A 17,012-nucleotide genomic window follows, 5' to 3' on the forward strand; every position below is an offset into this window, starting at 1 on the left:
GCATATAATATTTGCACTGTGTAACAACTAATGAAAACCCGAAGAATATAGTTTTCTTAATTATATATTGATAATCCCAACTATGTACCATATATTACAGCATACAATGATTTATACTTCATACTTGTTTTCATGTATTATACATAGTAATTTATTTCAGAATTGCAATTTTATAATAGTTTATGCTATTATAAGGTACATATAAGTGAAAATAAACATATTGGCAAAAATAGATATATGACAAAACAATAATAACTATTGTAACATTATAAAAACATTAATTGTTAGCTACGACACAAGTATAGCTTGCCAAGTCCTTATTAGATATCACTATTTTTTGCCTAATTATTTTACATTTCAGATTTAACAATCAAATATTGTTATAACTTATGGTTTCATTCAAATTCATATTTATTAGCGGTTTTCTTCTTCTTCTTCTTCTTATTATTATTATTATTATTATTATTATTATTATTATTATTATTATTATTAATAATAATAATAATAATAATAATAATAATAATAATAATAATAATAATAATGTTAATTGACGAAAATTTTATTCCGAATAGTTCATAAATTGCCTTGAAAAGAAAGATCTCTTCTAATTCTTTTCCGGTTGAGAAAGTTCCCAAAATAGCTCAAATATTTCCTCGTTGAATGGCTGTACTAATACGTTGTATGAGAAATGCTCTAGCTCGGGTATTTTCCGATTTTAGCGATATGTGTTGGCCATCTTTAAAATTAAACCCTTCTTGGCCCCATGAACCACTTGATTCAATTGCTATTGTAACAAACAAACATTTGTCCAATAGATTAATATATTTATTCCTTTTCTCGACCTCTCTTCGAGCTGCTATGAGTCCTGCTCAAATCGACGTATCTGTTACATTTGAGGGAGCATAAGTGTCTGCACAGGTGAAATCCCAAACAAGCGCCTTCCCTTTTTTCCATGGCACTAACGTCATTCCGTCAGGCCTTTTTCCGTCATTGCGGCTGCATCAATTTGGTCCTCTCACTGGTGGAACGCTTACTGAAATGACAGCTCTCAGAATGATATAATTTACACTGGTATGTCGTGAAAGCCTGCCAGCACTGCTTTTATATGATAAGCTATGCAATCCTCTACTATCTACATGGGCGTTACATGTGGAGCAACGGTGTGACTCGCAAATATCTACACCTAAGCGTAAAGCAGGTCCTATTCGAAAACATTCGTTAGATAAATGTAAGTCCAAAGAAGGTGAAGGTAAGGCTTGAAGCCGTGCTCCGTTTTCAGGGCATGTGACAGCAAGAAGCCTGGCTTTATCTTCGAGGTTATCAGTTGAACTTAATAATGAAGCTATATGATGCTTTACTATAGGTTCATCCCAGGCTGATTGGATATTTCTTCTTTCGAGTGCTGAGGGATCTAATCCTACTAAACTAGTCCATTTGGCCACGTAGTTCTGCAGATCTAGATGAGTGTTTATGTCAAACTTTCCGCTGGAGTAGAGATCCTATTAATTATCGAGAGCCATAGGCAGAAGCGAGGAAAGACGGAATGTCAACAATTAAATAATTATACTGTATTTAGTTATTACATTGTTAAGTTGTGCCTAATTATCATATTGGTAAACAAGCACGAAAGATCTATTTTGGCTGTATGTTACTATTGTATTGAGTTATAAGCGTTATCGCTAACCGTAAAGAGATGATTAAAATAATCAATACTTGTCAAATGAATGCTTTTTAGTTTATAAAATAATGATTGAAGACTTAAAATGACAAGATTGTCAGTTCCATTTTTAACATAAATTATTTATTCATTGAAAAAGAATGGATGTTGATAGGTTATATTAGATAGTAAGAAGTGTGGAAGAGCCATAGTTATCGATTAGTAGATAGATTGTTCAATAGATGATCGTTTGATGTATATCATTTCGCCACTGGCTTCCCAAATGCTACTGAATTTGCTATTCAAAGGACATCGTTCGTTATCACAATAGAAAAGAGCATCGTGACACATTTTTCACCAGCCATTGTATTTGAAATTAAATGAAACGAAAATGAAGTTTTACGTCCCACGGTTATGTCGGCAAGGCTAAAGGAGACAGTGATGATGAGAAATGAATAAAATGGTGGAATGAAGAAAATGGGAGGAAATGGAAGAACCCCGAGAAAACTCATGCACACGGTGTTTTTCCACCACAATATTCACTTAGCGCGAGCTGGAATCGAACCAAGGGTCCCATGCACCAGAGGTGAGCTCTCTATCACCGAGCCCCCTCCCCCCCGCCCGCCTATTGTATTTGATACACATACTCCTTGCGGAGTAACAAGCTCATATGAAATGCCTAATGAAACAGCAATGAATTTCGAGAACAAAAAGAATGTAGAAAGTTATATTTTATGTGTTTCTATTTTATAAAAATATTTACAGATTACATATGCTTTATTTTGTGTGTACAAATCCATTGTTATATTTTATTTAAGATTTCGTTTACTCTTATCTTTAAAAACAATAAGATAGGCTTTTCGAAATAATATGTTTCGTTTTAATTTAAATTATTTTTACAATATCACTTCAGCCAGCTTAAAGGAATTTCATAGGGGACGTTCATCTTTTCTTAGATTATAAAAACTACCATTTCTTTATATATGACAGTTTTAAGTGTTCAAATAAATCGGCTGTAATAGCATTGAAGTAATCCCACTTTTTCATCGATTTTGTGTTTCGATTACTTATATCTCTTTTGACCTTTTTTAAATGAGGATTAGTCTATACAAGCTGTGTACCAAGCCACAGATCACGAAAAACAAGGTATTCAGTATCGTGTGGTAACCCTAAAGAAGCGATTTCATTCAGCAGTCCGAACATCACTTATGAGTTCGCCGAATTCTTTCCTCATTAAACTAATTGTGTCTTCGAACTTTATAGACGAATAGAAGCGCCATACATCTCATAATTTGTGTTTGTAGAGCAAGGTTGTGTTCAAAGCGATCTCTCCTTAAATTCAAATTGTTAAAGGCACAACTTTATCGAATTAACTTGTATGTAAATATCGTATTTTACAGCAACTAATGAGAATAGTACTTAGCAAGATAAATTTTAGTGCTGGCCTTTGAATCTCTTACAGAGATCTGTTTAGAAATGCCAACTGGCCGGAGATATTCTTGTTATTAAGGCCGGTGACCGGTACAAACTTACCAGTATTTTAAAATTTGTAATTCAGAGTAAAACATCAACATCGAAATTCTCCAACTGTCTCTCATTAAGAGATATATTTTTTAAAATCCGTGTCAGTTTTTATTTTTCATTCATTTATTTAACATACGAAATTTGATAACAATTGGATTTTATTGTGAAACATTGTTTTCAACAATAGAGACAGAAGTATATAATTTGTCATAATTGTGCGGCATAAATATAGCGGTAAATTTAAATTTTCTATTGATTGTTGGCAAATAACTCTTAGGTATTTCGTTAGTATAATGTTTGTTCCATTGTTTAGTTTCACGTCCCTAGCTGCTGCATATGACGACTTTCCTTAAAATTCCAACTTCCTTCCTTAGCACTTCTTAAAGCAATTTCCTGTAGTTGAAATATAATTTTAAAGAGTAAATTTCATTTTATAAATAAAAAAAAAAATGTCACGTAAGAATTAATATACTTTTGTTTATCTGTTTCGATAATTTTAAATAAGCGGCAGTTACCGTTAAATGCAATAAAATGATCAATACCGATTTTAGTTTCTCATTTTTAGCACAACGTATCTATTAAGCTTATTAGTGAATGTACCAAGGATATGCAGAATACAGGTGCTAATGCACTTTTGTCCACGATTGTACATTTCCTTCCCATGGATGGGTTCGAACAGAGATACCACACTTAGACCTATTTGGTCTAGGAATTAATTCGTGCGGGTGGACAAGAGATGGCGCAACGAACGGAGCGTCCCACAGTTCCGTGTATCCACACATGTGTTGCAAACCCCTGTCATCGCGTATCGTTCGTAGTATAGGGCAGTGGATTAAAGCGTCAACAACACCAGTTTGTAGTTAAGTGAACATGGCGCAATTTGTGCCTGATAAAGTGTTTTTGCGGGGTGTCCTGCTGCATTACTTTAACATGCAGAAAAGTGCGACTGAAAGTCATCGTATTTTGGTGGAAGTGTATGGTGACCATGCTCTAGCTGAGCGAACGTGTCAGAAGTGATTTGCACGGTTTAGAAGTGGTGATTTCGGCTTGGCAGACCAAGAGCGAGCTGGACAGCCAAAAAAATTTAAAGACGAAGAATTGACAGCATTGCTCGAGCAGGATTCGTGTCAAACGCAGGAACAACTTGCAGCAGCATTAGGCGTTGATCAAACAACAGTCTCCAAACGCTTGAAAGCCATGGGAATGATTCAAAAGATGTCACATTGGGTTCCACATGAATTGAAAGACAGAGACGTTGAAAGACGAAAAACCATTTGCGAATTGCTGCTTCAGCGACAGAGCAGAAAGGGGTTTCTGCATCGAATTATTACGGGTGATGAGAAGTGGATCCATTACGAGAACCCTAAACGAAAAAAGGCCTGGGTGAAACCAGGTGAACCAGGTCCATCACAACCAAAACGAGATATTCACTGTGCAAAGGTTATGCTGTGCATATGGTGGGATATGAAAGGTGTGGTGTACTATGAGCTGCTGCAACCGGGTGAAACTATGAATGGAGAACGTTATCGACGACAATTAATGCGTTTGAAGCAAGCTCTGGCCAGAACACGACCAGAATGGGAGAACAGACATGATAAACTTATTGTTCAACATGATAACGCTCGCCCACATGTCGCAAAACCGGTCAAAACCTATTTAGAAAATGTCGGATGGGAAGTTTTACCGCACCCGCCGTATTCACCAGACGTTGCTCCTTCGGACTACTACTTGTTCGATTGCATGAACAACGATTTGATTGGACAGCGGTTTACTTCTTCAGAAGATATCGAAACATGGGTCTCTGACTGGATCGCTTCCAAGGATGAGGACTTCTTTCGCCACGGAATCCGTACATTGCCTGACAGATGGGCGAAAGTGGTGGCTAGCGATGGACAATATTTTTCTTAAGGTATTTATGTATTTTGTGTTTGTACTACAGCTTCAATGTGTGCGTACCAACCGCACGAATTAATTCCTAGACCAAATATTTCATAGGAAATTTTGAGGGGTGCTGGTAATGTTATTTTCCAGAGTTGGCAACTTTAGATCTGTCCCAGTTTATGTCTATAACCAATGATCCAGAAGAGAGTTAGCAATAAGTAACCTCTTTAATCTGGTTCCTCCAACAATAATCTAAGTCACTTCCTCCCCGTCCCAACCACTAATTCCATCGTTAGCGAATACTCTAGTTGCAAGTGCTGAACTTCGCGTTAGAAATTCCGTTCTGTGGTCTTTGGTTTTTAATTCCCCTCCCATCGAAAGAAAATCCTTATCACTTTCTAGTTTAAATATGCTTTTCTTTTAACTAACTTGTTGCTTTTGTAATTTTCAGCAAACTTTAAAAGTTCGTTACTGAATTCTGTGTGTGTGTGTGTGTTATTTTCGAATTATTCAATTTTGAGCTCTCCATTCGATACAGCATCAAAAATAATGTGAGAAGTGATACAATTTTTCGCGTCACTCTTAGCGTTCCCAAAATATTGGCCGAAAAATTCCTATTTTGGGAGATTTAAGGAGCCATATCTCGGGAACCATAAGTCATAGATGATATTTTGCGAACTTTTCAATTTTGAGTCTTCCATTTTAAGCATATGTCTTCGTAAAAAAATATCGTAGAACGTTTTAACATGTTTCCTCCTTCGTATAAACTAAACACTTTCTCATCACTCCTGATTACACGGTTCCAGAAGTCTTGTTGTGGCTTGTTGATGTACGTTCTTGCGAACTCTAAGCGAGCATGTAATGTGCACCTGCAAAGCAGAACAGGTAATATGAGTACAGTTACATGTCTCTGCACTGCATTCCAGACCTAAAATTGTTTTCTGGAATTCGTACTTTATGGCCTTAACGGGTTTGCTGCGTTAGCTTCAATAATCGAAACATTTTCGGTCTGCCGTTGTCATTTGCGGTGTACTCTGATTCGCTTTAGTTTGTAATCCCTGTTTCCCTTCTGCTTCGAATCGCATAATTCAATATCTTACTGTTTTAATATCTAGACTCATAGCTCGAGCACTTTGCTTTTTAGCCATATATATATATATACAAGCAATCTGCCGTAGACATCAAACAACTCTTTTTAGTTCTTTCTGATAATGCTCTTGGAACATTCTCAACTGGTTATTTTTATTTATTTTTTTAATTTATTTTTTAAAAAATTATTTCATTCAGTAGATTGTTCCATTGTGCAGGGGTACCCACAAAGGGGGGCTATGACGCAAACTGCGTCATTGACATATTTGGGGGGGGGGTTAAAAATCTATATAGATATGTTTGAGGGGGTGTAAAAATTAATCGAAAAGATTTTTTTTTCATGGAAGAACACCTATGGATAGACAATTGGGGGGTGCGTCATGAACATAAGGGGGGGGGGCACCACTGCATTGTGAATGGTATTTTTTTAAAACTTTGTTGGTGTTAAATCTACACTATTCATAGAGACATTCGTTGAAGCAGAAATTGTAAGAATTTGTTTGAAATTTAAATCTAAAGCAGTGGTACATAGTGTATTATTATGAGATTCATTTCTCGTAAAGTGTTAGCCTTAACACAAACTACGATATACTAACACAAAAACAGTTTTTATCAAATATGATTCAATATAAACAAATTATAGTACGTACACATACGTAAGAAAGCTATAGAAAAGAATAATACCGTAAGATTTTTTTAATATGACTTTTATATTATTTTGTTTTTTTAAGACTGGTTAAGATTAAGCCGTTTACTAGTAGGTTTGCTGAATATGATATTTTTTTTCTTTCTTTTTAATAGATTACTAACCCAATTTTGATTTTCCATTTACAGATTTTGAAACTGAAGATAATGAGGAATCAGTAGCGGAAAGCCTTGATGGCAACGCCCTCTGGAGAGAAGAAATGCAGAAGCGTTATGAACAGGAATCCCAGTTCATAGCGGAGCTGCGCGCACGAAACCTAGGAAATGGAGAATTTGATGAGAAGGTACGGTCATTATTCGTACTTTATGGTCTTATTATTTGTTTATTTATTAATCATTTTTAATGTACCTCTTAACCTAGAGCCCAAGCTGTAAACTACATATATTCCTGTTGGGAAACGAATGTGTTCCGCACCAAAGGCGAACATACCAACCATTTTACTCTTACATCTTCTTTGTACCTGAATCCAGGGCCAACCCTAGACAATTTGCCGAGCCCCTTCCTACAGAAAGAAAAAATCTTAAAAACCACGATTTTATGTGTTCTGCCCCATCACGAACAATGAAGGAGAGGGAAAGAGCACTCACACTCAGAAAGGCCTAAACACTATAAATACAATTTCGTTGTGTCTGTTTTCGTCTTTAAATATAAATAGTAATCTGTTATGTTAGTGGAAGATAAAGCAAATGAACTTGCAGAGAAATAAGTTTGCGATTCCAGTGCAACTAGTTTTATTATCTTTATTTCTTGATTTTTCTTGTACATCTGTTTTTTTTTTTAAAAAAAAAGAAGAAAACTTGTTTCCCCCTTCAATGATAAGGAACTTGTTTATGACAAAGATAAGACTAGTTTTCACATTAAAACTGTGATAACTAACTAAATGGAATAGGGGTTTGTTGCTGTTCGAGAATTGATTTCTTGCATTTGACAACAATCAAGCAATTCATACTGGGATTTGATTCACCATTTGCTTTAGTACTGTCTGTGTGACCTTAAACTAATGCGACCTAAACATGATTTTTGAATGTAGCATTCAAATAGAAGGTCAGCTTAGTAAATTTAACTACCATCAACATGAAATCTGTTTCCAATAAGAAATATTTATTTTAAATAATATCGTTATGACAGATTTTGCCTCCCCGTGCAAGTGTAGGTGTTGCACATATGATAGTGTCGGCCCAGCCTGATTCTTTCGATTCTGTGGTCGCATAAGCCATCATATAGTGCTTCTCAGTAATATTCCCGGCCTGGAATTGATATATTCGTTTTCGAGTTATTGAAGAACGAAAAGAAAAAGAAGAAAGATACTAATTTTTTGTATTGGTTTGGAGTTTAACGTCTGTTTCAGCGTCAAGACTATATGGAGACATAAACGTACAACTTAATGTGGGATTCAAACCACCTGAGTTCCCACCAGGAGTCGAACCAGGTTCTCACTATTCCATTCAAAATAGTATCCTAAGGTAGGAAGGTACTAGATTTTTTTTTTTTTTTAAAGTGGTATTACGCCATGCTTCTCTACTTAAGATTTTAGAAATACAAATTTTCTTGTACGTTGATCACGGTATGTAATACATACAACGTACTTTATTGTTGGATATTATTGTATTTCACAATTGCTTCTGTCATAAATATATAAAATGGTTCCGGGACCCGTGGTGTGGTCCTGTAGTCCAGCTGGTATCAAGACGAGATCGTATGGTGGGAAATGGCCTAAACTGGGAAAGGCTGATCTTACATAATGGTCTGTGCAGTAAAAAGTACCGGATACTGTAATGTAATCAACTTTTACCTATCAGCTCCCAGATACAATCTTCGTCATATTTTCGTTAAGTGCTCCTTGTTAATGATATTCGAAACCTAGCATTTCATAGTTGTACCTTCATGTTCTTGAATTGATTAAAACTAATGTTAAGGATATAAACATTCCAAGCTATCCTTCAACCCTTTTAGTGCAGATCCTCACTAGACTCTGTCATTTCTATGTGATATTTGTTCGTGTGATTGCCTAAGAAGCCTCGTACTACTGAAGATAGCCTCTCTGCTATGGTTTGTGGGAAATTCAGTGCACTCCAGACTCCATACACGTGTCAAAAAAAAAAAAAAAAAAAAAAAACACTAATTTTGACCTTTGCCTCAGATTGCTTATGTGAAAAGTCTCAGAGATACTTGGTGACCATATACTTCGTATCGAAAGGCGTGATAAATTGTTTCAGATCCAATTTTATGTGTAATGTTGGTATCACTGTCTCTTCTTGCAGAGAATTCGATCCATGGAGTCGGTACCTTTTTTTTTTTTTTTTTTTTTTTTTTTAGTTTATCGTCCCGTTCAGCGGTGAGGCTATATAAGACGTGGATTTTCAGTTTAACGTATGATCCGAACCACATGAGCTCCTGCCGGGAATTGAACCCGGGTCTACCATGCCACATCGATGCCTTCTGTAGTAGTGCGCAGAAGCACCATGCTGTCTCAGAATAAAAGATAAAAAAGGAAACATGCTACAGGCTACTGTGAGACCAAACAAGAACGTAATTATTTAGAAGTTTCCAATAACCTCCCAGCAGGACTTCTAAACATGTGGCAAGAACTTCACGCTCTTCTATTCCTGCGTGAGATGCACCAAATAAACAGCGGGAGGAGAAGGATTTTATTTGCGAGTCACCCGATACCAACAAAAAAAGAAAATTTATACACGGATGTAAAGCCAACGGTTATAAGTTTTCATTTTCATGGTATATTTTAATCAATAAGATTTTTTTTTTTTCTGTACGGGCGATATCTAGAACAATATTCAACACCTGTTTACGATATATTAAAATTTCTATACCAATGTCACAGAAGCAAAGCTTCAGTAGCAAAATAATGAAATGTAGCAATTGTTCGGACAGAGTTAAAACGAAATTTTCTTCAACCAAAGAATTTCCGGGTGAAGGGCCACTATTTTATAATGTGAAGAAAACGTAGGTATGAAGATGATATGCGAAAATTCCGAGAAAGATACCATAAACAGAATTTACGTGGATCTTCCAACTTTTCGCATTGATTTTATTGAGTGAATATGTTTCCAAGTACGAACACCAAATATAGTAGAAAAGTAATATAGAAATTTTGCAATACATATATAATGTTACTATGGGAAAAATGTGTATCAAAAATCAAATTCGGGAAACTTATACTTAGCATAAATCTCTTTCAGTTAAGTTACTTATGCGTACATACTTACCAGTTAATACAAACTACAAAACAAATTATCATCGTACTAAAGAAATAAAACCTTGCAGCATAATCAAATTTACAAATAGTTGTTGTGCGAGCAAAATGATATTTTTCTATATGTTGTTACTGACAAGGGAAGTTCGGGAGAAAGCACTAGCCTGCAGAGACACTGAGCGTGCCTCTGGAGGCGAGTGCGTTTTCTCTCGAATTTCTCTTGTGAGATAACCGTTGGCTGTGCAATGATTTCTCAGTTTTCGCGCATCTGCCAACCAGCTACCCTGAGTCTCGGACCCAAAGTGTTCTTGTTAAAATCTGTACTCTCCAATATCTCACAATTTTTATTCTTGCGTCGTCTGCAAACACGCTTTTATTGGCTATTACAGTCCGTCGCTCCCTGAGTCTACGTGTAAAAGCTGTTATCTGAAGGCTTGAGGGATAACTATGAACAATGAATAATTACATTAGAGACCTGCACGGGCTAGGCTCGGCTCCGGGCCGGGCTTGGGCGGGCCGACTCTGTTATTTCTTTGGGCCGGGCTTGGTCGGGCCGACACTGATTTTTCTTTAGGTCGGGCCGGGCTTGGGCCAATTAATTGCAATTCTTTAATAATTATTGACTTTCGTTAAACGATAATTAGGATAAAGGCAAACGTTGAAGAAGTGTGCCCGTGAAAAATGTTACAAAATGAAACTTTTAAAATTTATCGGGTCCGGGCCAAGGTACATTCGGGCTGGATTGGGCTCGGGCCGAAAAATTCGGCCTGTGCAGGTCTCTAGATTACATTCTATGAATAAAGAAATGAATAGACTTCTTACTGCACAGCAAATTATTTCAATACAGAGGTTGTTTCCGATCTATGGTGACAATTTCAAATCGCACTTACCTTAAGAGAAACCATGTCACCATCAAGCGTGCTCTATTTGATGGCCCTGCATCTGGCCAATTGCCCGACAGCGAAGTTTCTACTGTAGTAGACTGGCATGCAGAGCAGTCATGTCAAGCCGCAACCACCTCCTGACAGACTTTCCATAGCCGTTCAACAGTGCGGGTTCTCATGTGGGACAAGGCTCGTTTCAGAAGGCCGAAGGTGCAAAAGTCCATTAGTAACGCATCAGGGGACTTCACTGGAATGTCTGTGAATTGATGGCATGAATTCCAGTTTCTGATGTCATTTTGTTGAAGGAAAAGGCGGGTTGAGTAAGATGTGTTAGAAGTAGGGAATTTCATGACGATAAATGGTGTCAGGATGTTAGCCTGATAATACTCCGAATTCCCCTTCGTATTTTTGGCTACACGATGTATGGTCAGCTTACCTTGGTATGTGTATCCAATAACGAGCATGAAACCTGTGCCAAAACTTTCCTTGCATTCAGTGAACTACCTTTGAAAGGTCCTCACACCTGTCTATCGATAAAAAATTGCACGTGGCTTGTGACAGTCACTTAGATAAACATATGCCTCGTCCAGTGATACAACAAACTTCCACTTTTCACCGGCCACGTACGTCTCATACAGCTTTCGACAGTTGGTGCGACGTTCCTGGATGTGTATTGGCAAGATCTTATGAACGCCCCCCTTCCGTCGCGTTATCAACCTCAAATCGCGGGAATGATGGTGTGCATTGTCTTCAGTGATATCTATAGCCGGTTCGCGATACTCCTCTGTTCGGGTGGATTCTCTCTGGTGACCAGAGCCCCGAATTCTAGCTCGTGAGCAGCTAGTGGTTGGCCGGGGGTTGGCCTGTTTCTGCCTACAGGAATCACCCTCTCACTTTACCTGCCCTTTCAACACTCGTGATATGCCATTTTTGGGCACATCGAATCTACGTTTCTAGTACAGTTTGATAATGGCACTATAATTGTAGTTCACGTTGGAAAGGGCAGTTATGTAGCCCTCCCAATAAGCACTTATTTTCGGCGGCATTCGTCATGATATACACTTGCCACACCTGTTACTCACAGTCAATGGTCTAAGTTGTTCACATGACTGACAGCTTCCTTCTCTTCCCGTTTAGTGGTGCTGCACAAGGTATGTAATTTCGTCACCATAGATCGGAAACAACCTCTGTAATTCCATTTCTCTAAAATAAAGAAAAATTCCATTTCTCTAAACATGTCAAAAATAACGTAAAATAAAATTATTACATAGTGGCTTATCTGGTTGTTTCCGTTTCTTTTCTTTTTAGGCTGGAGACTTGTTAAACCAAGAAAGACAAGAGGAAGAAGATGATTCTGAATTATATGATCATGATCCTCATGTAAGTTGACGAGAAGTTGTACAAATTACTTATATGTTCTATTCGTTAGTGTAGTGTCAGATTGGTTCACCATGTCATAGATTATTATCACAATATATATATATATATATTATAGTTGATTAAATCTAATGCCATTATTTGAATTTTAATAATTCATCCTATTTTTATATATTAGAAAACTTTCAATATTCTCACGAGAGATTCATTATTTCTTTTCTTTCTTCTTTAATTACACAATCATTATAGCATCCCTTTGAGATCTAAATTTTCATAACCTTCATATTATTTCTCGTGACGTAATCGATAAAAATTACTAAAAGCTAGAAATAATTTAACTAAAGGACAGGAAAATGCTTTTATTCAAACTTGTCTGACAAATATTTACCGGAAGAAAGAAATTCTTTGGTTCTATGTCATTGTGTTTATTGTAATAAAAATCCCCTGACGATCGTTTCGCTGTCTTTTCCGTTTGTTTCATTAGAGCTGTGGTTTTAGTGTTAAACCGACTGGGAATTAGTGAATGGTTAGCGTTGGCACTTAGCAATTGGGGAGTCACGATTTCGAATCCCAAGGCTGACCTTCGTAACTTACTTTTCCGTAGTTTTACTCATTCCCATCAAATAAACGCCACAATAGTACCTTTAATATATAAGCCAATTTTCCATTTCCCTTTTAATGTTCCATTGTAAAGTGACTCTTCGGCTGTTTCTGAAATTTCGTTCAACAAACTAATTGTAGGGAAATTCAAAGAAGACAGACAGTAAGACAGTTATTACTTCGAGTAGTGAATGCAACATTAGAATCTCTTTTATCCAAAGATTTTTTTTTTTTTTTAAATTAAGGTCCAGCTATTACCTACCAAAGATATTGTAAGGGGAGAAGCATAACTTCATCAGGTTTCACAACAAAGTACTCAAGAGATTAGAAATAAACTTTGACAAATTTAGAAGAATTTTAGGTAACCTAATGATCAATGTACGCAAAATAATGACATTGGAGAAGTTAGGCAAGAATTATATGGTAATCGTGTTAATTGACAGTTGTTATGTTCAACAATGCAGGTTCTTTCTTTCTTTCTTTCTTTTTCTTTTCTTTTTTTCTTTCTTTCTCTTCCTTGCTTTCTTCCTCGTAAGCAGACTTAATTTCCGCTGGGCATAGAATATTTTATGTTGATCTAGCATCATGAGGCAGTTGAAGAACTGTTTGTATTAAGATCTAGCGAACTCCAGTCTAGAAAACACAAAATAGTGATGTTAAGAGTCGGCCAACATATTTCTTATCTGAAAGTGTTCTTTAGCGCTACGAAGATTAGTCTTACTCCTCATACTAAAAGTGTTGAAACAAATAAACAACAAAAATAAAATGTCCACAGGAAGAAGTTTCTTATTTTAACCATGATGTCCATATAATGTATTCGTTAATAATACATAAAAGTATTAGATAATAGCAAAGACTTTCATTTTCCATAGTATAATAAAATCTCTGTAGATTTTCAGACAATTAGACATATTTGTAAGAGCTGTCTGTGCAAGATAAAGCTTCAGAGTTTGTAAGCCGGAACAGTCAGCGCCTACGTGTTTCGAGCATTTCCAGTTTATTTACATAAATAAACAATGACAAGATATCATATTATTCAGGTTTCTCGGGAATTTAAAATAATATAAATCTTTCTCGTTAAAGAAACACTAAGGAGAGGACATCTAGAAATCATGTAATGATACGTAAAGACATTACTTTATTTCATTTTATGTATAACAGGAAAAGTGCCGTATTTACGCAAATCTAAGACGCCCTCAAATGTAAGACGCGCTTCCAATTTTTGAAGGAAAAATTGGGAAAAAAATCGTCGAATGTAAGACGCACCCTTGGCGAAAATGAAACAACCTACACTGTATTGGTTTCAAAGAATAAAAAAGAAAAAGAAAAAAATATTAATAAACATGGGAAAACAAATAATGTTATGGGAAAATAAAGAAACATTGAACTTTCTGTTGGAATTTACGGTATATTCATGTGCATCTGCTGGTACTTTTTTTTTCCTCATGTAATTACGGTACAGCACTTGCTTGCTTCAGTTTACCACTGGATTGCGGGCTAATTTTAAAGAGTTTTTATTTCGCGTAAAATGCACGATTTTGGTTCAGCATTCTGTTCGTACACACAAAATACACATTCCTTACAGAATCATGACTAACGACGAGATTAGCAATTTTTTTGGCAACATTCCCATCTAATCTGGCCTAAATTTGCATAACTCAAATCTAAGACGCACCTTGATTTTGGAGGTAAAAAGAAAAAATCGAAAAAAAACGCGTCTTAGAATCGCGTAAATACGGTAATTAAACAATCCACAACTGATGAAGCTCATAAGAAAATACTACCTAAATACAGAGTATCATCAGGGACTTATGCCTTCCTAATATACCCAAAAAAAAAAAAAAAAAAAAAAAAAAAAAGTGCCTAACGTATGATCTTGCAAAATACTTATTCTTTTTCAGAAAGACAAATTATATAAGACTTTTTCAATACACATAATTGTCTTGTTTAATCGTGTTTTAACATCTGCTTATTTCTTGTATTAAGTAGTTTTTTTCTTCTCGATTCCGTTTCTGCTAATTTTTATGATGATGAATTTTAAGTACCCGTAGTTGATTTTGAACGACACAGTGAAAATACCACAAAAATGAAAACTTAAAGAAATAAAGAAAGTGCTTGTCTGCCAATTCATCTTGTCATTGCTCAACACTACCTAAGAAGTCGTTTCTTACAGCCACAAAGTTTCTATTCTTGAGGTCGGTACTTAAGACATTCAAACCACACGCTTGGGAAACCCATTGTATATAGTAATGCTATTAAATTCGATATCCTATATAAGAAATTAGATAAATCGACCATCTTTTCTTTCATTATATCCTCTATAAAAGAATGATGTAAAGAAATATTGATAAACTATTCCTATCTCTCATTTATTTATTTATTTATTTATTTATTTATTTATTTATTGAACAATTACCAGATACAGCTCAGAGACCATTTTACACTGGATATCCAACAACAACAACAACAATGGAAAGGATTTGGGAAGGTATCAGCCAGGGCCTGTTTAAAAGGTACCATCCTGGCATTTGCCTGGTAGGACTGAGGGAAACCCTGGAAAACCTCAGTCAGGATGGTCGGCAGCGGGATTCGAACCCACGACCTCCCGAATGCGAAGTCAACGCTCTACCACTTGAGCTACTTCGTTCGGTTAAATACTCATGTAATAATACCGTTACGTTGGTTTCGATACATAGATAATCCCATGAAACCATTGCCCACTGGTAATGTATGTATTAGTAGTATTAATTCAACTTACCATGGAAATAGAGAAGGATAGATGGCTTCGTTTTAAGGATGTCTGTTATAAGTTTTAATTTATTAAACGTTCAGACGACAATATAAAGAATCGAGAACATGGAAAACAAAAACAGAACATGAAAATACAATATAATTCCCTACATCATCAGAAATATATGTAAAATGTGGGACAGTTTTTTTAGGCTAAAAAAAAATAAGAATGAATAAATATTACGAAGTGTCAAACATGAAGCAAGTTTGAGACGTCAGGAGCTTACAAAGTTTATTATTAATGTAGTAGATGTTATATAGAGCAAACATAAAAAGTGTAGGAGAAACTAAAGGAGCATATTAAATTACTAAAATGAGCAAGTAAGACGATCGTCAAGTGATTTTTATTAAGATATAAATGACGTAGAACTTTGGATGTGTTTTATTTCAATGTACAGAAATGTGTCTATTCGTTGAAGAACATACATTTTGAATTTGTTTCAGAAAGATTCAGAACGGGTAGTAAACTACCTGATGAGTCAGGGTCAAGATTATCAAGTTTACGATATTCTATAATTTTTAACTCTCTTTATTGATTCTTTAGACTTGCCCTCGCTCCCTCTCCCCCCAAATTTCTCTGAGTAAGGCCTTGGCATGGGATGAGTTTCATTTACAATTCAGCGCTTCAGCAAGAAATAAGTATAGAAGACTTTACTCCTTTGTCACAAGTTGATTTTCTCATATATAAAACGGAACTTGTAAAACTTCTAAACCATAAACATGTTTAATGATTCTGTATATAGTAAGGCATTGTGCAATATTATTCAACTATGTGAAGCTACTCCTTACCCATCAATTAAAATTTTAGTGTTTTGGCCTTTCTTAAGGTCTGAAAGAAACTAAGACGATATACGAGGGTAAGGCAAAAATTATCCGCAATGTAGCTATAACTTTTCTTACATTGCTCTATCCTCGTATATTTTATTGTCATGCTGTTGTGGTCATGCTATGAAAGTTTGATCTTAATTCTTCCATTTGTCTTCCTTTTGTTGCAGATAGATCATGGCCGCTCCATTAGAAGTTTGCACCAAAGAGGAACGACGAGCAGTGGTTCAGTTTTTGTTGTCGAAAGATGTATCAGGGGCCGCAATCCATCAAAGACTTTCGACACAATACGGGAGCAGTGTCTTGCCACAACGGAGTGTCTACGAATGGATTGAAAAATTCAAAAATGGTCGCACAAGTGTTACGCACAAGGAGAAAGGAGCGTGCACTTGACATGGTTCTATTAGACAGACGCGTGACTATTGAAGAAGTGGCACATCGTTTTTGATGGATTGTGGCCCTGATACA

At 36.0% G+C, this 17,012-nt stretch overlaps 1 protein-coding gene across 9 annotated transcripts in view; it reads left to right on the plus strand.

The window, feature by feature from the left end:
- The window catches only part of Dyb (Dystrobrevin), a 351,963-nt gene that overhangs the window by 296,938 nt on the left and 38,013 nt on the right, over window positions 1-17,012 (plus strand). For all 9 annotated transcript variants that reach the window (XR_014128235.1, XM_081738417.1, XM_081738404.1 and 6 more), the window contains 2 exons: window positions 6,986-7,140; window positions 12,261-12,332. Coding sequence is in view for 8 of the 9 variants with exons in the window: in XM_081738417.1 (XP_081594543.1) it covers window positions 6,986-7,140; window positions 12,261-12,332 (227 nt within the window). In the remaining variant the exon portion in view is untranslated. The remainder of the gene's footprint in view (window positions 1-6,985; window positions 7,141-12,260; window positions 12,333-17,012) is intronic.

The sequence above is a fragment of the Thermobia domestica genome, chromosome 2 (genome assembly GCF_964235325.1).
Source record: "Thermobia domestica chromosome 2, izTheDome1.hap1.1, whole genome shotgun sequence".
Lineage (NCBI taxonomy): Eukaryota > Metazoa > Arthropoda > Insecta > Zygentoma > Lepismatidae > Thermobia > Thermobia domestica.